At 37.8% G+C, this 24,533-nt stretch overlaps 1 protein-coding gene across 1 annotated transcript; it reads left to right on the top strand.

Annotated features, from left to right (window-relative positions):
• Nucleotides 1–4,162: 4,162 nt before the first annotated feature.
• On the top strand, nt 4,163–5,732 carry LOC137835422 (shikimate O-hydroxycinnamoyltransferase-like). The gene is made up of 2 exons (XM_068643922.1): nt 4,163–4,595; nt 4,671–5,732. The coding sequence occupies exons 1-2, from the start codon at nt 4,197–4,199 to the stop codon at nt 5,541–5,543; spliced, it is 1,272 nt and encodes a 423-aa protein (XP_068500023.1). The 5' UTR covers nt 4,163–4,196; the 3' UTR covers nt 5,544–5,732.
• The last annotated feature ends 18,801 nt before the right edge of the window (nt 5,733–24,533 follow it).

Raw genomic sequence — 24,533 nt, 5'->3', positions numbered from 1 at the left:
GAAAATTGCTTTTCTTTTGAAACAACTTGATTGATTTAGTTTTGGATTAAGCTAAGAGTGGATTGAAAAATTCTAATCTACCCAGAATCCATGCCTACAAGCAGCAACCCAGTCTTCAAGCAATCTTCATGGATTTGGAGACATCAAAACTTTAAGTTCAATAATCTCTCCCTATTTGATGAAGACAAATCTTTGGTTTGCTTGGGATGTTCTGTTTGAATTTGACAATACCTACAAAACATAAAATGTGCATGTACTAGAGGTAATCATTTCCTGATATCATTAGCACCATAGAACCAGTTTTCACTTAGTGATTCCCATAAGGAAAATCAGTAAAATCAGTGTAAAAACTAGTGAAAGCAAGGTGCAAATCAAAGTTTATATAGTTTAATCAGAGTAAAGCAACAACTATCTAATCCATATAAACCAATTTTAAAGCAGGATATGTAGCAGATATTTGCACAATACAAACCATATACTTCTCCCCCTATTTGTCTTCACAAATATAATAAAAGGTGGAATAAAAACAACATTAAAAAGAAAGCAAAAATTTGTTCAGATGATAAACTAGAAATAGAAAGAAAGCATAAAATTTTCTTCAATCTTCTTGGTTATATTGCAGCTCAAATAGCTGATTATGCACAACCTCAATCTACTCAACCAGGCTTCAATCTACTGTATTATGAACAAAGTGAAGATTAACTGGATTCACATAATCAAGGAGCATATGCAAAAGTCAATAAGGTTAAGTGACTACCACTACCCTTATGTTGTCTTAATTTCTAATTTTTTGCACTATTTTGAAGTGGATCTGGAAGAAAAGCAATATGAAATTGTCAAAACCTCAAGTGAAATAAAAAATGGCTCCCTAAGCAAGATGGGATTCACCAAAGTTGGTGGAAGATATGGTGACCAAGCTAGTTCATCAAATGGAGCTCATATTGAAGAAGAGAATGAAGGGGAAGTTGCTACTACTGGTAATGAACCTGTTGATGCCTATGAAGTTGGTCCAAGTGATGTAAACATGGAAGAACAAATCACATCCATGTATCCATTTGAAAGGCTTATGGTGAATAGGTTGGATAACTTTGCACATGATCAAAGACCAAACTTTGCACATTCATGGGTTTAGGGTTTAGGGTTCAAAGCTTGGATGACCAGATGGAAGTTGTACAAAAACAACTATTTAAGCTGCAATATGGCCAAGAAGATTGAAGAAAAGTTTAAGCTTTCTTTGTATTTCTGGTTTATCATCTATATTTTTTTCTCTCTTTCTTTTTAATGTTGTTTTTATCCCTCCATGAGTCTATTTGTGAAGAAAAATAGGGGATAAGTTTATAATTTGTAATGTGTTTATATTCTGTTTTAAAACTTGGTTTATATGTTGCTTTCTAATTTGAAAATTGTTGCATAAACTCTAATTTGCACTTTGGAAATTGGTTTTGTGGTGCTAATGATATCTGGAAATGATTACTTTCGGTACATGCATATTTTGTGTTTTGTAGGTTTTGTGAAATTCAAACAAAACATCCCAAGAAAACCAGGATTTTTTCTTCATGGGATTGTTGAACTTGAAACTTTGATGTCCATGATTATGAGAAGTTAAGTGATTTCCTCTTGTCTCATGATTATGAAAGAGGGAAATTTGACAAAACTGTCGTTATTAAAAAGACAAATTTTGCCATTATTTTAGTCCAAATATATGTTGATGACATTATTTTTGGGGCTACTAATGATAGCTTGTGTAAAGAATTGTGGTAGCTATGCAGGGAGAATTCGAAATGTCAATGATGGGAGAGTTATTCTACTTGGGACTGCAGATCAAGCAATCTAAGGATGACATCTTTCTAAGTCAATACAAGTATTGCAAAGAGATCCTCAAAAAGTTTGAAATGGATAAGTGTAAAGAAGCAACTACATTGATGCTACTGGAACACCAGTAGATCAAGGGTTTGATTGCCTCTTTGCTCTATCTTACAGCCAGCAAGCCAGACATTATGCTTGCAGTGTGCCTCTGTGCTAGATTCCAGTCAAGTCCAAAAGAATCGCACCTTAAAACTACTAAAAGATTTTTGAAGTATCTAAAAGGCACAACCAATGTTGGGTTATGGTATCCCTCTCACTCTCTTATAAAAGACACTAATTTAGTGATAACATAGAAGTAGGTGAACTCCCAACTTAGTTGTAAAAATATTAATTTACATAAATAATATTTCATATATTATGGTCTTTGAACTTAGTTGACAAAATAATAAGAGTTATTTGACATTGTGGATACATTCGAAATTGTAGTTTTGATAAAATTGAAATAAAAATAATTATAAAAAATTTAAGTAGAATTATAAATTTTGTAAAAATTAATAAAATAAACCAAAGTTTGTGTAAAAATTTGTCTAATTAATATTAAACATAGAACCGTAAAATATGATAGAAATGAGAGTTAAATTATTATAATTACGTGATAGACAAAATAACAATATGATGACATTTTGTTAAAACAGTATTCTTGTGCAATTTGTGAATTCATTTGAAAAAAAAAAAAATACACATTATCTAACCCTGTCAATACATCTACAAATGTATACAAAAAGTTCATAAATTAAAATTAAAATTAAATTAATATGATTAATATTATTATTATTATTATTTATAAAATTATTTATTTTAATTTTATTATTATTTTAGAATTTAAATTTTTATTTATTATGTATTATTATTTAAAAAAATCTTATTTTATAAATTTATTATTATTAATTTTTTCATTATTATATATTATTATACCTTTGCATACCGTAAAAGTCAAGGAAAATTTTGTCTTCTCACGTAATGTTAAAAGCCTTTTCTTTCTTTCTTCCCTCCAAATAGGCAATATGATTTCTTTAGTAATAAATATCCAAACAATCTAGCCTTTCTTCAAGTTCATTCCCTCAAATTCATTTGGGTAAATATTACTCATCCAATGGAAAAGTTAAACACCCCTATAGGTTACGTGGTAACTTGTGAGGAAGCTATAGGGGTCTGCTTTTCAATCTGATTTATAAGTGCAGAGCCAAAGCTTTGGTGTTTTGCTTCTTGCTTCGTGAAGAATGGGTGCATCATCTACTGGTATGTTGTTCTTTATTGTTCTTTGTTGGTAAAGCCAGTCAATGAGCAGGTAAGATGGTGAAGGATAGCGGGAACACTTTTTGGATATGAGGTGTGATGGTTTCTTGAGGAAAGCTAGATGGGAGAAATAGCAAAGTAATTTAGGTAGTGTGGTATTGATAAACACAGTACCCTAAAAGAAGTACAGGGAGCGGGTTTTTTGCTGTGACTAAACAACTTGGAGGTTTGGTCCATCTAGACCATTAATGAGCTAATTTAATATGGTATGATGAATGTCTTGTGCTGCATAATCCATTTGTGTAGCAGCTGTGAAGCTGTGAAGGATGCTGGTCTCATATGCTGTCAGGAGATGTTAAGTTATACTCCTGGTTTCTTGGTTTATTGAGGGACTCTTTCCTCCTAAACCAGCGTGTTACTGTACAAACCATGTGTAATGCACCATTTAATTTCTGAAGAAAGAAATAAAACTTATGAAAATTTGTAATGATTGGTATTTCTTTTTTAAAATTGATGAGTTTGTAATGTTAGAATTTTATCTTATGTTGATTTAAAATGAAACATAATTAGTTATTTGTACGTAAAATTAGCAATGTAATTCCTGTTCGGCGTTCAGTTGAAATAAAATATAATCTGAGATTGAAGTTCCAAATACGATAATTTATATGCATGATTTCAAGTGAAAAGGAAAAGTAACACTGAGGAAATCCATAAACATATTCACGAGCAATAACCACTGTTACAATATCAGCTGTTCCTTACTAAATAAGTAGATAACATAAAACAAATTACAAAACCAAGTTCTATAATAGGGATCATGAATAATAAACAGTAATACCTAAAAGTAGAATGTTAGTTGAATAGATGACGGTGACAGCATGAACTGAGACACCCTTGTTAGTTGAAAGTTAGTTGAATTACAACCTTGCTTTTTCATCTAAAATTTTAATTTTTTATGAAATAATAAAAATATATTTTTTATATAACTAATTAGAAGTTGTACAGTGAAACACAAATATAAATATATAAGATACTTGGACAAAGATAATGTAGGCATGTACCTTGTTGTTGTAAGTTGTTGTAAGCAGAGATTGATGACGATTATTGTGAAGGAGTCGATAATGGTGCAACCCGCAGAGGCTACACCGCGGAAGGTGTTGTGGATGTCAAACATGGATTTGTTGGCGAGGAATTATCACAGTCCCAGCGTCTATTTCTACAACCCAAACGGGGCTTCCAATTTCTTTCATTCCAACATTCTGAAGGAAGCCCTAAGTAAGACCCTCGTCCTTTTCTACCCAATGGCCGCCCGCCTCCGCCACGATGACGACCACCGCGTGGAGATTTATTGTGACGGTCAGGGTGTACTTTTCGTTGAGGCACATGCCACCGTTGCCATGGATCACTTCACTCACAACCTTCACCATCGTAACCTTATTCCCGCGGTGGATTATTCTGCCGGGATTGAAACATATCCGTTAGTGGTGTTACAGGTGCGTTCCTTTTCTTTCTCTTTCTAAGGATAAAATGAAACTAACTATTTGCTGCACTGCACTGCATGCATTCAGGTAACATATTTCAAATGTGGTGGGGTCTCAATAGGCGTTGGTATAGAGCACCATGTAGCAGATGGAGAATCAGGTCTTCACTTCATCAATTCATGGTCGAATGTGGCTCGTGGCATCCCCATTTCTGTTCCCCCATTTATTGACAGGAACCTACTTCGTGCCAGAGACCCACCTCAACCAGCTTTTCCTCACCACGAATACCAGCTCTCACCACCCATCACCACCACCAACACAACTGTGGTTGCCTCTTTTTTAAAATTGAGTCGTGACCAACTCAACATCCTGAAGGGCAAGTCGAAAGAAGATGGCAACACAATAAACTATAGCACTTATGAGATGTTGGCAGCTCATATGTGGAGATGTTTGTGCAAAGCAAGAGGCCTTCCTGAAGACCAAGAAACCAGACTATATATTCCAACTGATGGAAGGTCAAGGCTGCAACCTCCCCTCCCTCCTGGTTACCTTGGCAATGTTATCTTCTCCACCATTCCCAAAGCATTGGCAGGAGATCTCGTGTCAAAACCTACATGGTATGCTGCAAATCAAATCCACAACGCAATAGCGAGAATGGACAACGAATATTTGAGATCAGCTCTTGACTATCTGCAGCTACAACCTGATCTAAATGCTCTTGTTCGTGGAGCACATACTTTTGGGTGTCCAAATGTGGGTATCAATAGCTGGGCTAAGTTTCCAATCTATGATGCTGACTTTGGTTGGGGAAGACCGATCTTCATGAGACCTGGCTGGATTCTAAACGAGGGGCTATCAATCATAATTCCAAGCTCAACAAATGATGGCGGCTTGTATTTGGCAATGGCTCTACCACCTCACCATATGAAGCTGTTTCAAGAATTCCTTTATGACATTTGAGGGGTTGGATATTAACTTCACACCCTTTTCCCAACATCATCGCTTGCCATCTTTTCCCATGCTACAAATTTGTCCTAGCACTATCATTGATCACATCACGTCTTTCTAGTTTTTCAATTCAATAATTATATAATGCTTATGAGTCACCATCTCATAAAACATTCACGTCTTTCTGGTTTTTCAGTTCAATAATTATGTACTCATTTCTTTCAATATTATTCTTGTTATATATTATTGTTAAGAACTCAATAATTTACATTTGTAGGAAAAAGAAAAAGAAAGTCAAAGAAGTTGAAAATATGACATCGAGAACTAGGAGAACGACTTTGGATTACGAAGAATTAAGATGAAGACGATCTTGATACAATAAAAATGTGTTGATGCTCTAAAGGATAATGCAAATATGTGAGTGTCTTTGTCTCAAAAGGAAAAGACTAATATAATCAACAAAGCTAGGATCCCCATATTTTAGTGTTTTTGGAAGAGTAATGTTACTTATGTTCATTTACATAAACATTAGGCTAAGTTTGTTTGACTTTTTCTAAGTCTTATAATGAACTTTCTCTTCATTGTTACTAGCATCAGTAATAGCAACAAATTTTTCAACTTGAAAAGCCAAATCAAGATCCAACACATATAAGTGAAATTGAACTTGTTTACTCCAAAAAGAAATTCAACTCATTAAAGACTGAAACAAACATATCATGCAAATATAGAGATACATGAACAAATACCTGCAATTGACACATGCTTAACATTAATACTTTTGAGTCATAAATTAAACATACAATGCAAACTAAAACAAAAAAAAAAAACAAGCATTAATTCTATACATACTAATGTTCTCATTTGGATGATATATTAATACACAAATACATAATAATTTTAGTAATAATCTTATTTGATAAGACATATGCATTAATTAAATATACTTATTATTTTTGGATTTATAAATAAAGATAAAGCTACTAACACATACTCACTATCAATAATCATATTTATCAATAATCACTATACACAATATTTCTGTGACGATTCTGATGGTGATATAAGAACTTTGCACTTATGTTAGTTGAAAAATTGTCATAGTAGGTTGACTTACTATGATTGTTGTATATAAATTGTCATAAAATGTGCAAAATATTTTTTATAGTATGTTCAAACGAAACTTTTTATATATGTTTGGTATTTCTAGAACAATTATAAAAAATATGACTTACCATGATGGTTTTCATCAAAACCGTCATAGTAAGTGATTGTCTATGACAAATATTTCTGCCACTCATCAAATTAGATTTTTTATGTCATATATTACAATAATCGAAATATTAAGTTTTTTTTAAATACGTTTGCTTTATCAATTTTCCTTTTATTTATTAATAAGAATCACCTGCATATCAATGTTATCCAAACAATAACATACAATTTCTTATAAAATCAATCATTGATAAACTTTTCTTCATTCATTAATAACAATTACCTGCATATCAATGTAATCCAGACAACTACATACAATTTTCAGACAAACCCATTCATTGATCAATTTCCCCTCATTCATTAATAGTAATCACCTACATATCAATGTTATCCAAAAAATTGCATACAATTTCCAAACAAACTCATTCATCGATAATTCAATTATATCTAATAAACATTGTACAAAAACGATAAATATAACATTCATTGTATATTTAAATAAACTAACGAATTTTATATCTTATCGTAAACACTTAAAAAGAAAGTTCAGTGCATTCTAATGTCTTCTATATTTTTATCCTTCAATGGTGATGAATCGTTGAATAACTATATATAAATTAACTTAATTAATAAAAAGTGAAATTCATAATTAAGTAATTAAGGTATTTGAGTACATTTTTTATTACCTCTCTCCATGAGTCGGTAATGTTTGCATATATGATTGTGTGCATGTGCTTCATCACATAATATCCACACTCATAGCTTCCTGATTGACGTGAACACTGCAAATTAAAATATTAATATAAGATATATTTTATATCATAATTAAATAGTGGTGAGACAAATAAGTTACATTAGATGCAATTAATTGTATCTTCTTCCTAGCTACATGTGGAAGACCTTACAATCTCGAATGAGCCCTATAAAAAGTAAACATTCGTTAATTCATATTAATCATTAAGGTATAAAGTATAATATAAGAAAAAACTTACACGTCTAGTAAATGTTTGATTGTCGTGTTAGTTTTCTTATGCAATGAACATAAGAGAACTATAAGAAGGTGCTAAATACACTTCTTTGCTTGCATTTTGAAATGTCTCTTTTAAGTATGTTTACACTTCACTCGCTTTATTTCCTACACTCTAAATGACAATTGGGTCAAAAAAACCCATAAATACAAGCATTTTTTTCTTTGTAGAGGTGATAAATACCTTGAACATTGCAAAAAATAATGCTAAAGTTAAAGTATGAATATGTTAAACTATTTTTAAGGTTAATGAAACTATATTTACAACAACCAAAGTTGTAGAATTAATATAGATAGTTGATCAGTACCAATATCAATCTCACTAATATCCTTATGGCATATAAAAAAGGGATGCTATGACCCTATCTGTAACATCAAAAGGAATATCTAATTGGACAATTTGCTTCCCCATTGTCACTACCACTAAACCAAGTTATTGGATAAAAGACATTTATGATTCTTGAGGGTTGACAACTTTTAAATTTTTAGACTCATTTTAAATTTAAATAAAATTAGTATATAATATATAACTCGTTTGGAGATATTAAAAAGGATAAATACATAATTACCTAAAGTATTAAAAACAACTCGTACTACAATCAGATTTATCAATCTAGTTGGTTAAATGATAAAATTCCCTGGGACTATCCTACTATATGTCCTACTATTTGAACCTCCGCAGTGGGTACATGAACTCGAGCAGAAGAATCTTGAACATCTACAACCACCATTCGTATCATATCATCCTTAATCGTTCGGTGGTGGATGATCGATCCTAATTAACATATAGATTTTACTTAAGACCACATTGTTGGGTATGAAGTCAAGACCAATTGGGTTGGGCTGACAAGACACCATGTACACAGTTGAAGCGCAGGTGAACATTGTTTCATGACTTCAAGTGGGAGATTGTTGGGTATGAAGCCAGGACAAATTGGGTTGGGCTGAGTAGACACCATGTTTTAGTGAGTGAGCTTAATCATTGTGTCCCTTTATTATCTCTATTTATCTTTATTTAAAGAGATCATTGTACTTGTAATTGGTGTGCAACATGATATAATGAAAACCTAATAGTTGCCCGTGTGGATGTAGGTTGCAGTTGGCGACCGAACCACGTTAAATCATGTGTTGTTTATTTTTCTATAGTTGATTTGTGATTATGTGTGTTGTTTCTGCGTGCGTTTTTCCCATCAAGTGGTATCAAGAGCCTTGGTTCGTTTACACACTAGAGATCCGATCAGCAGTAATTAATCGACGAGATGTGAAAATTGCGGCTGCAGTAGCGTCTCAAAGTTAGGGTTTCGCAGAGGCGGCAACAACATCCCAAAGCTAGGGTTTAAGAGGCTGCAGCAGCGTCCTAAGGCTCAGGGTTTCCCAGATCTGCTTCACAACAGCGGTGACCAGCGACGGTGGTGGTGCGGATCGCCAGTGCAGTGGGGACTGCGACCAGGTCTGTTGGTGAGTGATTTTGGTGGTGAAATTTTTGTGATCTTGATTTTAAAAAAAAAGGATTGCCAAGATCTGAAATTAGTTGTACCAAGTATCTCGACTAGTCATTTTTAGATGGCAGAAGACGGGAAGTTCCGAATTAAAAATTCGATGGTACAAATTTTAGTTGGTAGAAAATGAAAATTGAGGATTTGCGAGTTCAGTTACTGAGCACATCAATATGATCTTAGCCAGACTTATGTTAGTTGACATTAAATTCGATAATGAAGTTCAAGCTTTACTACTGTTATTGTCTTTGCCTGACAGTTGGTCCGGAACGGTTATAGCAGTTACTAGTTCAGCGGGATCCAATGGATTCACTTTTGAGAAGATTCGTGATTTCATTCTTGGCGAGGATGTCCGAAGAAGGAGTTCTAGGGAATTATCTAGTGAATCGCTATATGTCATAAGAGGTAAGAGAAATATAAGAGATAGTGGGAGCAAGAACAAAAGAAGGAGTTAGTCAAAGACTCGGGATTGCTCAAGTGTAACATGTTGCAACTGCAAGGAGGTGGGGCATTTAAGGAATCAATGTCCAAATGATAAATAAGTCAACATTGTAGAAGACTTCGCGGACGAGGACTTTTTAGTCTGTTGCGCGGATAACAGTGTGGATTCCTGGGTCATGGATTCTGAAGCATTGCAGAATCTAGTTATTGGAGACTTTGGAAAGGTAAGACTAGCGGACAACAAAACTCTTGATGTTACGGGCATGGATGACATAGTGTTGAAGACACCAGTTGGTTTATGGACTTTGAAGGATGTCAGAGTTGTTCCAAGCTTGAGGAAAAGTTTGATTTCTGTTAGGCAATTGGACGAACAGGGACATGAAGTGAAGTTCGGAAATCAGCAGTGGAATGTCGTCAAGGGAAATCTTGTCATGGCCTGCGAAAGAAAGAGAGGTTAGTTGTATATGGTCGGATTACCGTGTCTGAGGGAGTGACCATCCCAATTCAGAAGATAAACAAAGTCCGGTTCACAGAATCTCGTGGGCAGAAGAGGGTTGTCTTTACAAGAGAGAAACCCAGAGCCACAGGTCAGATTCAGGATGAACGAGCATGGAAAGGTTCAGGTAGACCAGTCAGAGGTACTTGTTGCAGTGGGAGCACGGGTTGTGCTTCAGCTGAGATTCCTAGATGACAGTGGGTTAGGAGAACCAGTATTCCAGCGGTTGAAACTTCTTCTTGTTGAATATGGAGAGTGTTTGTTCTCAGGTTGTTCCAGGATCCGGCAGTTCCTGTAAGTGGGAGCCGGTAGGAATAGAGAACGGGTCAGTGACTGACGTGTTAAACTCAGGGGAGTTTTAACAAAGTCTTCAAAATGATTAAGAAGGCTGGTGGCAACTAGATGTGGAACATTGAGTTCCATCGACAGATTACAGAAGTACATGTACAAAGTTGAAGCGCAGGTGAACATTGTTCTGTGACTTTAAGTGGGAGATTGTTGGGTATGAAGTCAAGACCAATTGGGTTGGGCTGACAAGACACCATGTACACAGTTGAAGCACAGGTGAACATTGTTCCGTGACTTCAAGTGGGAGATTGTTGGGTATGGAGACAGGACCAATTGGGTTAGGCTGAGTAGACACCATGTTTTAGTGAGTGACCTTAATCATTGTGTCCCTTTATTATCTATATTTATCTTTATTTAAAGAGATCATTGTACTTGTAATTGGTGTGCAACATAATATAATGAAAACCTAATAGTTGCCCGTGTGGATGTAGGTTGCAGTTGGCGACCGAACCACGTTAAATCATGTGTTGTTTATTTTTCTACAGTTTATTTGTGATTATGTGTGTTGTTTCCGCGTGCGTTTTTCCCATCACACTTAAATACATGAGAATAAATAAAATATAAACCAAAAAATATAATTGGAATAAAATTTACCTAAGCCCACCAAATGTTGGGGAGGATCATCAACATACAATTCCAAGTCAACAGGGATATCAACACCACCATACCGTGATTCTTCAACAGTAGGACAATTTACCTTTATGCTAACAAGAAGGGAAACTTATGGCGGTGAAGGGGCAGTAGGAGGCTAAATTAACACTCCCATGGATACTAGCTCTGCTCACATTTTTTACAACAAATTATCCCTCAATGTGGGGAATATTTCATTCTTAAACTCATATTTTTTAGAAGTTTTTTGTAGACTCACTAAGTTGTGATAAAGTAACTTGTCAAGATAGAGTGCTAAAGAATTGCCTAATGCCCATCCCTCATCCAGTACCACGAACACGTCCTAAATGCTTTGGACGACTAATGACAACTACTAATATGTCTTCAGGTCCTTGCGTAGCGAATGATTCCTGAGAGCTTTGCTCCACCAAATCATCCTACAAAACAAACATTTTAATGCAAATTTCAACACCAAAGTCAACTTTCATTAAAATATGTCAAAATAATTTATGTCATGAGTTACTTACAATCTTCTCAGCTATGACCCGAGTTTCTTCGGATGTGTAATCTTCTTATAAGAATACTAACCTTACTTCTACCAAGTAAGGCCACACAGCTAGTGACTTTTGTGTTATGCTCTCCCAAAAAAAAATTCTCGTATTCATATCGAACTCGATGGGCAATCTTTGATCAGCACTACAACTAACATTCAAGTCTCTTAGCCTAGTTGCACGTCTGCCCTTTTTCTGGGTAGGTAGTTTACATTGTTAAGTTGGAACTTGAGAGGGACAAAGGTGGAAGGGTCCCCTTTGTTGCTTCTGTTGGTCTGTATATGTGAGTATGGCCTGAATTCCTTGGAAGAAATCATAATAATGAAGGCACCGGAAGAAGTAGCAGAGTGTGCTAGGTGTAGCAGATGTTGGTTTGGTGGACTTTTTTTTTTCTTGGCAATAGATAATTTATACTCGTCTAAGGGTGTGTAATGTGGTTCTTCAACACAAAACAGCTGCTGCTAGGGGGCAACATTTTCTTGGAGAATTCTTGGGAGCGGGTTTGCGCCAGTGTTAATGTTTTAAGAACTCCAAGTTAGGGGTTAAGCTATCATGGAGTAGCAGAACATGATTTTTCAAAGAGGGGGCAATGCCTTTTATTTGTGAAGTTATCCGGAACTCTTATATAGCATACCGAGCTAACCATGTGCAACAGAAGATGCGTTGAGAGAGCGGAAATAAATGGGAAGCATCTTTCGAAGTATTGATGGTAGAAAACTAAATGGAAGTAGATGTGCAGATTTGTATAATGCAGAACATATGTTAGCTGGTTCTGGTATCCTTGTGGTGCAAGTTTGCTAGTTTTCACCTTTTCAGGTTACTATGATGCAGCTAAGGGGAGTCAACTAATGTTGTTGTCATGAGCCACACAGAAGGCCTTGGTTATTGGATTCAGAAGGAAACTTAAGAAATCATGGGCGTCAGGTATGGTTTTTTCTGCAGTTTGATGCCAGTTGTTGCTATACAGGAGTTAGGCTAAGTTTTTTGGTACTGGTTTAGACTAATATCCAATGTGGCAGCGCTTGTTTTGTGTAAACATCATTATATGGTTTAGGTATAACTGGAGCCACGTGTTATGCATCTTAGTGGTGCTCTTTGCCTGCATATAATGCTGCATAGTAGAAGCTGAGAAGTGGAGCCTAGGTATACAAGATAGGAAGTGTGGTGCTGCCCAAATAGGGGCGGAAGACGCTGATAAAGGTGGATCTTTGACTTATCTACCATTTTTGTTTTTCTTTTAGCTAAAACCAAAGTAGTCATTTGTGCTGGCTGAATATCTTGGTGAGTTACATAGGTGGTGACGAGTGATGTATAAGGGTTGAAACATTCTTGAAGTGTCCCTTTTAATTTAATTTATTCATTGTCGATAAAAAAAAAGTTGAAACTTGTACCGTCCTAGTAGTCGGAAGTGATGACGTGGCACCAAGCTACAGTGTAGGCGTGTTGACAAGGCGCCAGGTTGACAGAAGGGGAGGAAGTCGGGGGGCTCGTGAAGTCGCCAGTTATTAAGTTGGTGTGTTCTGATCTCCAGCATACCAGGCGATCGCCTAGTAGAAGGTGAAGTCGCCAGATGTAAACTCAGGCGACCAAGCGATTGGAGATCACCAGAGCAAGCACATCGCCAGAGATGAAAGTGGTGCAGATTATGAAGGCGGCCGGCGAGACCACAGGGAAGGTGTACGAGAGCACCCTAGCTCGCCAGTTCCAGTAGAGATTGCACTCCCAAGTTAGCTATGCACTGGGCAGTACCATGCATAAATAACTTAGCCAAAAAGAGAGTCAGAAGCAGCGCCCAAGTCAAGGAGGCTCCAGATGATGGCACGTGTACGACTGGATGCGAGCCACGTGTCCAGGTCTGTAACTGCCAGGAGAGAGAAAGTGACCAGGTATATAAGAGTTCTCAACGAACTTTCTGAGGTACGCACGTTCAGATTATACTCTTTACGCTTGCGAATTCTAGAGCTTACTATGAGAGAGAACATTGCACGGTTCCTTGAGATTTCTTGAGTGTTCTTGCTCTTAGCATTTGGTGGTTCGGTCACTGACTTGGGCGTTGGAATGCGATCGGCCGCAGCGGCGCCGCTCTGTTCTTTTGCAGGTTCTTGAGGTGGATCTTGAAGAAGGACGAAGGTTCGAAGCGGTGCACGAGTCGATCCTTTGACGAGGCAGGTTCCAACGTTCTGGTCAACAGGTAGGATCATCAGGCGCCCACCGTGGGGCCGTGTAAAACCTGTTCCCATCCACGGCGTGAGTTCTTGGAGGTTTTCGTGATTTTCTGTGTGGTTGTGTGCTGGTGCAACCGTAGTTTGCTGTTAGCTTGAGATTTGTTCGGTGTTTTCGCATTTTCCACCGTTCGTTTGGATTTTTGTTCGGTGAAGTAAAGTTTTCTGCTGTTTACGTGCGATCTATTCGGTGGAATTTGAGTTCCTTCGCTCGTTTGGTTATCTGTGGGAGAAGCGGTGGTTTCTGGTGGAGTTGCAGGTTTCTTTGGAGGTTCGAGGTATTCTTGAGTTTCTTGCAGAGTTTCGCGCAGTTTTTTCCGATTGATCGCTGAATCGATCGTAGCTGAAGTAAGTGTTGTTCGCTGCATTCTGTGATTCGCCAAGTTTCATGAGAAAAATGAGAAGCAATCGTTCAAGTCCGGTTGCGCCCGTCGCTGCTGAAGGCGCCGCCGCCATGACCATGGCGCAGATGGCAGAGATGATGCGTTCGTTGCAGGCAACTGTGGAAGCCTCGCGCATAGAGCAGGCGAGAATGCATGAGGACCTGGTCGCCTCTCACGCCAGGAATGATGAGCTTAGCAAGGTGACTGAGGAGCTGCGTCAAGCCCTTCAGGAGCAGCAAGGGCGTTCTACTGCTGAAGAGGTTGCGCCGTCGTCGCCACCTCGTGTTTTTCCTATGCCTTTTGTTCAGGCGATTACCGACACGCCTATTCCTGCAAGCGTGGTCCCGGTTAAGGCTGTTTTCACCGGCGTGGAGGATCCCGAGGCTCATCTCACCACGTTCCATACGCAGATGATGCTGTCAGGGGGATCAGACACCGTGTACTGCAAGATGTTCGTGAGCACGCTCCAAGGAACGGCGCTGGGATGGTTATTGAGCCTGCCTAACGGTCACATAACCAGTTTCCAACAGTTCTCGAAAATTTTCGTCGAGCAGTACATTGTGAATAAGGCACCGCCCAGGGTGTCTTATGATTTGTTTGATATAAGGCAATATCAGGGAGAGTCCCTCAGGGACTACCTAAATCGCTTTGGGGCGCAGATAGTCAGATCGCCGGCCAAAGATGAAGAAATGTTGGTCTATGCATTCAAGAAGGGCGTGTTGCCGGGACCATTCTGCGAGGCGTTGATCAGGGCACACCCCGCCACGTTTGCTGAGGTTAGGCGACTTGCGGTGGCCCACATCGCCGATGAGAGCAAAGTCGCCGAGAAGAGAGGAAGCATGGCTCCCGCTAGGCCACGCGCCCAGACGAGGATCCAGCCACAGATGGTGTTGGAGACAGCGGCGGCCAGGAGGGATCAGAGGACTCGCCATCCTTATGATCCAAGGAAGAACAAGGGCAGGGGCCAAGGGCGCCAGCAACCAACACGCCGGGAATACAATCGCCCGCCTAAGCACAAGTTTGTCATGGGATTGGCGGATCTGATCGCCATTCCCAACATATCCGCTAGGTTGAAAGCGCCAGAAAAGGTGGGCGACAAGGTGCTGGGACCAAAGCCAGACGCCTGGTGTGAGTTTCACCAGGGCTTTGGCCATACAGTGGACTCGTGCTTAGCATTAGGATACCAGCTCGACGATTTGGTAAAGAGCGGGTTCCTAAATGACTATTTACTGGACCGAAGAACGGGGGGCGCGTCGAGCTCCCAACCAGCAGGTGCAGAAGCTCAGCAGCACGAGATGCCCACGCACGGAGAAATCCACACCATTGCAGGGGGTTTCTCAGGAGGTGGATGCACCGCATCACAGAGAAGGAAGTACGCAAGGTCTGTGATGACGGTGGATATGTTTGAAGACCACTCGCCAGAAGTGGATATTACATTCACCAAGCAAGATCTCCGGGATGTTGTGCCTCATGACAACGATCCCATAGTAATTTCGTTGATAACAGCAGGAAGAAAGGTCCACAGGGTGCTGGTGGACCAAGGAAGCTCGGCAGATGTGATGTTCTGGCCGACTTTCACGCAGTTGGAGCTGCCCCTTGACCAGCTGAGGCCCTATGGAGGGTGTTTGTATGGGTTCGCTGGTGACCAAGTGGAGGTCAGGGGGTACATAGAGTTGAGGACAACGTTTACAGATGTGGCGGGTTCAAGAACGGAGAAAATCAAATACCTCGTTGTAAACGCTCCTTCAGCATACAACATCCTGTTGGGAAGACCCACGCTCAACAGGATAGGTGCCATACCGTCGACCCGGCACATGAAGGTGAAGTTGCCGTCCATGGAGGGGGTGGTTTTCACCATCAAGTCCGATCAGAAGGAAGCGAAGAAGTGCTATGAGAATAGCCTGAAAAACAAGAGATCGGTGAGTTACGTAACAACCACCCCGCCTCCTGGTGTGAAGCCCAGACCGACGGTAACAGAAGAGGTCGCCGGAAGGGACGTGGAGATGGTAGACGCTGAGCTGGGGGAGGGGAATGCTGGTCTGGAGGAGGAAGAGGCAAGGAATCGCCCTGAGGAAGCGAGAGAGCTGGGAATCGCCAGGGCGGTGATCGCCAGAGAAACCAGACCAAAACCCGTCGAGTAGTGGCTCGAGAGAGAAATCGGGGGAAAGATCTTCAAGCTGGGAAGATCCCTGGAGGTTGAGCTCCAGGACCAGATCGCCAAGGTGATTGAGCGGCATCTGGACGCGTTTGCATGGTCCGCTTCGGACATGCCCGGGATCGATCCCGACTTCCTGTGCCATCATCTGGCGATGGACAACTTGGTAAGACCAGTGCGGCAAAGAAGAAGAAAGTTCAACGAAGAGAGGAGGCAGGCGATCAGGGACGAAACGCAGAAACTCCTCGCTGCAGGCCACATCAGGGAAGTTCAGTACCCTGAATGGCTGGCAAATGTCGTGCTGGTGAAAAAGAGTAACGGGAAATGGCGCATGTGCGTCGATTTCACTGACCTGAACAAAGCTTGCCCAAAGGATTCGTATCCTTTACCAAGCATAGACGCCCTGGTAGATAGCGCTGCAGGGTGTAAGTTGCTGAGCTTCCTGGATGCCTTCTCGGGGTATAATCAGATCAAGATGCATCCCATGGATGAAGAGAAGACAGCCTTCATGACGGAGAGATCGTGCTACTGCTACAAGGTGATGCCGTTTGGGCTGAAGAACGCGGGGGCCACGTACCAGAGGCTGATGGATCGAGTACTTGCACCGATGCTAGGAAGGAACGTGCAAGCGTACGTCGATGACATGGTCGTAACCTCATCGGAAAAGAGCAAGCACGTTGCCGACTTGGAAGAATTGTTCACGACGATCGCCAAGTTCAGATTAAAGCTTAATCCGGAGAAATGCATTTTCGGCGTGGAGGCTGGAAAGTTTTTGGGATTCCTCTTAACTGAAAGAGGCATAGAGGCCAACCCTGATAAGTGTGCCGCCATCTTGGCGATGAGGAGCCCAGCTACGGTAAAGGAAGTTCAACAGCTGATAGGTCGGATGGCAGCCCTGTCTCGCTTCGTGTCAGCTAGCGGAGAAAAGGGCTCGTGAAGTCGCCAGTTATTAAGTTGGCGTGTTCCGATCTCCAGCATACCAGGCGATCGCCCAGTAGAAGGTGAAGTCGCCAGATGTAAACTTAGGCGACCAAGCGATTGGAGATCGCCAGAGCAAGCACATCGCCAGAGATGAAAGTGGTGCAGATTATGAAGGCGGCCGGCGAGACCACAAGGAAGGTGTACGAGAGCACCCTAACTCGCCAGTTCCAGTAGAGATTGCACTCCCAAGTTAGCTATGCACTGGGCAGTACCATGCATAAATAACTTAGCCAAAAAGAGAGTCAGAAGCAGCGCCCAAGTCAAGGAGGCTCCAAATGATGGCACGTGTACGACTGGATGCGAGCCACGTGTCCAGGTCTGTAACTGCCAGGAGAGAGAAAGTGACCAGGTATATAAGAGTTCTCAACGAACTTTCTGAGGTACGCACGTTCAGATTATACTCTTTACGCTTGCGAATTCTAGAGCTTACTGTGAGAGAGAACATTGCACGGTTCCTTGAGATTTCTTGAGTGTTCTTGCTCTTAGTATTTGGTGGTTCGGTCACTGACTTGGGCGTTGGAGTGCGATCGGCCGCAGCGGCGCCGCTCTGTTCTTTTGCAGGTTCTTGAGGTGGATCTTGAAGAAGGACGGAGGTTCGAAGCGGTGCACGAGTCGATCCTTTGACGAGGCAGGTTCCAACGTTCTGGTCAACAGGCAGGATCAAAACTTATGCCCATTCACATAAACATCAGGTTAATCTATTTGACATTTCCCAAGTCCTATAATGGACTTTCTCTTCATTGTTACTAGCATAAGTAATAAGAGCAAATTTTTCAACTTGAAAATCCAAATCAAGATCCAACACATAGACTGAAACAAACATTTTTTTTTATCAGCAAAGAATAAAATAAATTAATGGGATACTTTAGGGGTATTCCAACCCTTATACAAAAACCTACAATCCAACCATCATGCTTACACATCCAAAAATATTTAGACAAACATATCATGCAAATATAAAGATTTTGAAACAAATACTGTAATTGATACATGCTTAACCTTAATACTTTTGAATAAACACCCAATGCAAACTCAAACAAACATACTAATATGACACTTCCTCCACACTTTCTTTGCATGTCCGCACTCCAATTTCTTTCATTTGGTAACCAACACTACTCACCCGGTTACAAACACAAAGAATAAAAGAATGGAAAGTGAAAAAAATTAAAGAGAAAATTTATTAAAATTTGTGAGTTCAGACATGATTGCTAATTTTTTTAAGTTGATGAATTTGTAAGGTTACAATTTTACCTTGTGGTATAATTGATATAAAATAAAACATATTAGTTATTTGTAGAACTCAGTTGAAATAAAACGGCCTTATATGAACTCAGTTGAAATAAAATATAATTCATCTCACGTTGAAGTTGCAAGTACTATAATTTATATGAATGATTTCAAGTGAAATGAGAAGAAAAGGAAAAGTAATACTGAGGAAACCTTATTCCCGCGGTGGATTATTCTGCCGGGATTGAAACATATCCGTTAGTGGTGTTACAGGTGCGTGCCTTTTCTTTCGCTTTCTAAGGATAAAGTAAAACTAACTATATTACTGCACTGCACTGCATACACTCAGGTAACATATTTTAAATCTGGAGGGGTCTCATTAGGCGTTGGTACGGAGCATTGGGCAAGTCGAAAGATGGCAAAACAATAAACTATGCCACTTATGACATGGTGGTGGCAGCTCATATATTATTATGAAATAAAACAGAAATGAATAAAAGACAAGATGAACAAAAGAATAAAAAAATAAAAATATGAGAATGAATATTTTTTTATTATTTTATTAAAATAAAATAAATATATATATATATATATATTACACTTATTTTTAATCTAGTTAAAAAATAAAGAATCAATTAATAAATATTAAAATTATAAGACAAAATAAATATCATTCACATTTATAAAGAGAAACAATTAAAAATTAAAAAATTCACAATTAATAAAATCAACTTTCATTAAAATATGTCAAAATAATTTATGTCATGAGTTACTTACAATCTGCTCAGCTATTATTCGAGTTTCTTCGGATGTGTAATCTTCTGATAAGAATACTAACCTTACTTCTACCAAGCAAGGTCACATAGCTAGTGAATTTTGTGCTATGCTTTCCGAAAAAAATTTCCCGTATTCATATCGAACTCGATGGGCAAGCTTTGATCAGCACTACGACTAACAGTCAAGTCTCTTAGCCTAGTCGCACGTTTGGCCTTTTTCTAGTTAGATAGTTTACATTGTTAAGTTGGAACTTTATGCTCATTCACATAAACATCAGGTTAAGTCTGTTTGACATTTCCCAAGTCCAGACTTTCTCTTCATTGTTACTAGCATAAGTAATAAGAGCAAAATTTTCAACTTGAAAATCCAAATCAAGATCCAACACATATAAGTGAAATTGAAGTTGTTTGCTCCAATAAAAAATTCAACGCATTAAAGATTGAAACAAACATATCATGCAAATGTAAAGATATTAACACAAATACTGTAATTGACACATGCTTAACCTTAATAATTTTGAGTAAACACACAATGCAATCTATGGATACTAATATAAGACACTCCCTCCACACTTTCTTTGCATATCCGCACTCCAATTTCTTTCATTTGGTAACCAACACTACTCACCCGGTTACAAACACAAGGAAAAATAGAATGGAAAGTGAAAAAAAATTAAAGAGAAAATTTATAAAAATTTATGAGTTCAAGTGTGATTGCTATTTTTTTTTTAAAGTTGATGAATTTGTAAGGTTACAATTTTAGCATTTTACCTTGTGGTATAATTGATTTAAAATAAAACATATTAGTTATTTGTAGATGAAAATCCATATAATTCCTGTTACGACCTTATATGAATTCAGTTGAAATAAAATATAATTCATCTCACGTTGAAGTTGCAAGTACGATAATTTATATGCATGATTTGAAGTGAAAAGAGAAGAAAAGGAAAAGTAATACTCAGGAAATCCATAAACATATTCACGAACAAATTTTTTTTATTAGTATATTCACGAACAATAATCACTGAAAGCACATGTTTATTCGGGATAATTCTAATTTACAATATCAACTGTTCCTTACTAAATAGGAAGATAACTTAAAACAAATTACAAAACCACGTGCTATAACAGATAACAGAGATCATGAATAATAAATAAATAGTACTACGTACGAGTAAGTTGGTTGAGTAGAAGATAGTGAGAGCATTAATTGAATTAGATTAGATAGGGATATTATGGATACATGCATGTACGTAGTTGTAAGCAGAGATTGATTACGATTACTGTGAAGGAGTCGATAAAACGGGGCTTCCAATTTCTTCCATCCCAACATTCTGAAGGAAGCCCTAAGTAAGACCTTCGTCCTTTTCTACCCAATGGCCGGCCGTCTCCGCCACGGTGACGACCACCGTGTGGAGATTTATTGTGACGGTCAGGGTGTACTTTTCGTTGAGGCTCATGCCACCGTTGCCATGGACCACTTCTCTCACAACCTTCACCATCGTTTGGGTTGTATAAATAGACGGTGGGAGTGTGGTAATTCCTCACCAACAAATCCAGGTCTGAGTTCCACAACACCTTCCGCGGGGTAGCCTTGCGGGTTGTACCATTATCGACTCCTTCATAGTAATCGTCATCAATATCTGCTTACAACTACGTACATGCATGTATCTATAATATCCCTATCAAACATAATTCAATTAATGCTCTCACCATCTTCTACTCAACCAACTTACTCATTCGTGTTGATCAAGGATGATCTTGAAGTTTTACTGTCCCTAAATCCATGGTGTTTGATGGAAGGCTGGAGTTGCTGGTCGTGTGGGTGGGTTTTGGGTAGAATGATGTGTAATCCACTCTTTATTTGAATTTAAAATAGTTTGGAATCAAAACTTTTTTGAAAACGATTGTTTTCTAAAGAAGTGGAAAAACAACCAGTTGTCTTATTGTTTCAATCGGTTGTTTGACACTTATACCTTGTTTGCATCCGGGTGAACACTGTTCACGCAAATGGATTATGAGTGTGGAACAACGATGAAATAGAAGAAGTGGTTCTTCTATATTGTGCCCGGATTAGTGAAAAAACCCATGTGGACACCTTATTACATTCTTACTCATCTCAAAAAGTAAAATTGAATATTAATATTTTCTGTTAACATATACTTTCCAATTAATTTAGGTGAAGTATTATAATTTTTTATTTATTTTTAAACTAATCCAATCTAGTTTGATAAAATACCTTTAATATTATTAATAAAAAATAAGAAAAATATAGTCATTTATATAAAATAAAAAAATTTATATAATAATATTATTAATATTATTAATTATAAAAAATAAATATATAAATTAATTAATAATTTTTTATTATAAAGGTAAATTTACTAACTTATATTTTACATATTTTTAAAAAATTAAAAAAAAATCACAACCATCACATCACTCACAAACTTCAATAAACTTTCCTCACAAATCTACTATAATATATCTTAATCTAAGCAATATCACTTTCTTTACACTTTCATCTCAAATCACTCCAAATCCACTCCCTTAAATCATCTCCCTAATCCAAAAACAGCCTTAGAGTTTTTTGAAAAGGGTTTGAAGCTGTTTGACTTGGTTGACTTTGCTGTCAAACCAACTCAATCGGTTGTTTCGTGAATTCAACTGATTGTTTGTTGAAAATCCATAACAAAATTTTTGTTATGTTTGCAAATCAGCTTTAAATATTTTCTATCTGAATAGGCTTCTACTTTAAATGTTCTTTTAACAGCTTTTGGAGTATTTAAAGAGGTTGTTATACTCTCTTAAAGTTTGATAACAATTTTGAGACATTTGTGAAAGTGTGAAAACAAATTTAGTTTTCAAGATTTGCATTCAAACTTTTATATTTTCTCAAAGAAGTGGAATATGATTGCTGTAATCTTTTGATTTAATCTTCATCAGATGCAATCCTTTATGTATCTCTTGTATTTCTGAATACTGGTGTGTAGGTGCAGAATCAAAGGATGTTCTGATTTCTATGGTGTTTGTGTGCCAAAGGAAGTGTGTGACTTAAGGTGTTCAAGGTCACTTCTTTGGTGGTGTGTTTGTAATCTGGATTTTGATTGCATAGTAGATACCCAGTGGTTTCTGGGGACTGGATGTAGCTCTTGGTGTAAGAGAGAACCAGTATAAATTTGTTTGTGTGATTCTCTCTTTCCCTGATCTCACATATATCTATTTTAAGTTGTTTTCATTAACTGCTGATAAAAACAACCAGTTGAATCGCAAAAACAACCGGTTGATTTTCTGGAAATCAACTAAAACAACTTTGTGCATTGTTTTCCCTAGTTTCCTTCTTTATGATTCTTCATTGGCTTTCATTGTACCTTCAAAGTTTGCGAAAATCTTTCATAAACAATTCACCCCCCTCTTGTTTAAGGCCATATATTCTAACAATTGTCATCAAAAGCTTGGTACTTGAAAAATATTCAAGTTTGATCCTAAAAATCTTTTTCTTATGGCTAAAAAATTACCCTTTGGGGAGGGTGTATCAATAAACTTACCACCTTTGTTCTGTGGTTTGAATTACCAATTTTGGAAGGTACATCTGATGATATTTGTTGAATCTCTTGATAGAGGAATATGAGATGCAATTGAAAATGGCCCTTTTATTCCTAAGTTTGAAAAGGATGATGTTTTTATTGAAAAGCCTTGGTCCTAATGGACTGATGCAAAAACAAAAGAGCAAAGTTTGATTGCATTGCAAAAAATATTATCACCTGTGTTGGGTTTAATAGTGTCAAAGTTCAAGAGGGGGAGTGAATTGACATTTTAAAAACTCCTCGCAGAAATAGAGTTTAACACAGTTTTCAGAAAATAAATCGATTTATGTGTAAATGAACAGATTTATTTTGGCACTGTTTGTGTGTTTGAAAAATTTTTATTAAGCAAGATTAATCACAAGATTATGCAGAGGAATTTTCTAGAAACACACACAGATATCAGATTGAAAAACAGTGAAACACAAAAACAGCAAATCTTAATTCCAATTAATGTGATTTAGGTTCAGTTAAGGGCTTGACAATTAGTGAAGCAATCTATCACACTCAACCTGTTTTATTAGCCTTTAACAGATTATCAGTGTTCTTATTGAAACCAAACAGTTTTCTAGAAATTAAGAACAGTATGCACAGTGCCCAGAAAGAACAGATTTATTTTCAATTGAACAGATTTATTTCTTTGCTGTTTTATCAATTATGCAGAAACGAAATTGTAGAGAGTGAGAGAGAATGAACACAAGCAGTTATACTGGTTCACTCAACTGAGCTACATCCAGTCTTCACCAAAACCAGGTGGAAATCACTAAAACACAGTACAACCAAGTACAATTCCCACTGTTCTTGAAACCTACAAGAACTTAGGTACTCTTGCTGAAAAAACCTATTTCAGCACACACCCACTCTTCAAGAAAACCTATCAAGAAGAGTGTTCAACCAAACTATTACAAGAAATGACAAGTGAAACGACTACACCTGATTGAGGATACACAGATCTGCCTTAAACCAGTAGTACAGATTGCTAGAACAGTAGCAGAACCTCACACCAAGCTTTTGAAACCAAACCAAGAACAAGCACTATGTGATTTTCGAAATCTTTGAAGAACAAATGCTAATTCTTTGTAAACTCTTAATTCTCTGCTGTAAAACCTGTTTTCTCAAATGTGTGAACGTTAATTGAACTTAGAAAACAGTTTTCATTTTATAGAAAACCAACTTATAACAGAATTTTAAAAAACAGTTAAAGTTGTTATAAAATGAATAGATTGAAAATAAAATGAACTGATTTATTTTCAAAAAACAGTTAGAGAATCTGTTAAGAGAGGAGACTTAGTCAACCATTTTGGTGCAGAGATAAAACTGAAAACGTTTAAACTGGACATGGCACCAGAGACAAAAAGAATCTATTCATTTACAGATGAACAGATTTATGTTTCAAAACGAAAACAGTAAAGCTTAACTATTTGAAACACAGTCGTTTTGAAGGGTTTGACTTAGTCAAAATCCTTGATCCACAAAATCTAATTTTCACAAGAC

Source organism: Phaseolus vulgaris, chromosome 5, assembly GCF_000499845.2.
Source record: "Phaseolus vulgaris cultivar G19833 chromosome 5, P. vulgaris v2.0, whole genome shotgun sequence".
Classification (NCBI taxonomy): Eukaryota; Viridiplantae; Streptophyta; class Magnoliopsida; order Fabales; family Fabaceae; genus Phaseolus; species Phaseolus vulgaris.
This window is presented reverse-complemented; position numbering and strand designations above follow the sequence as displayed.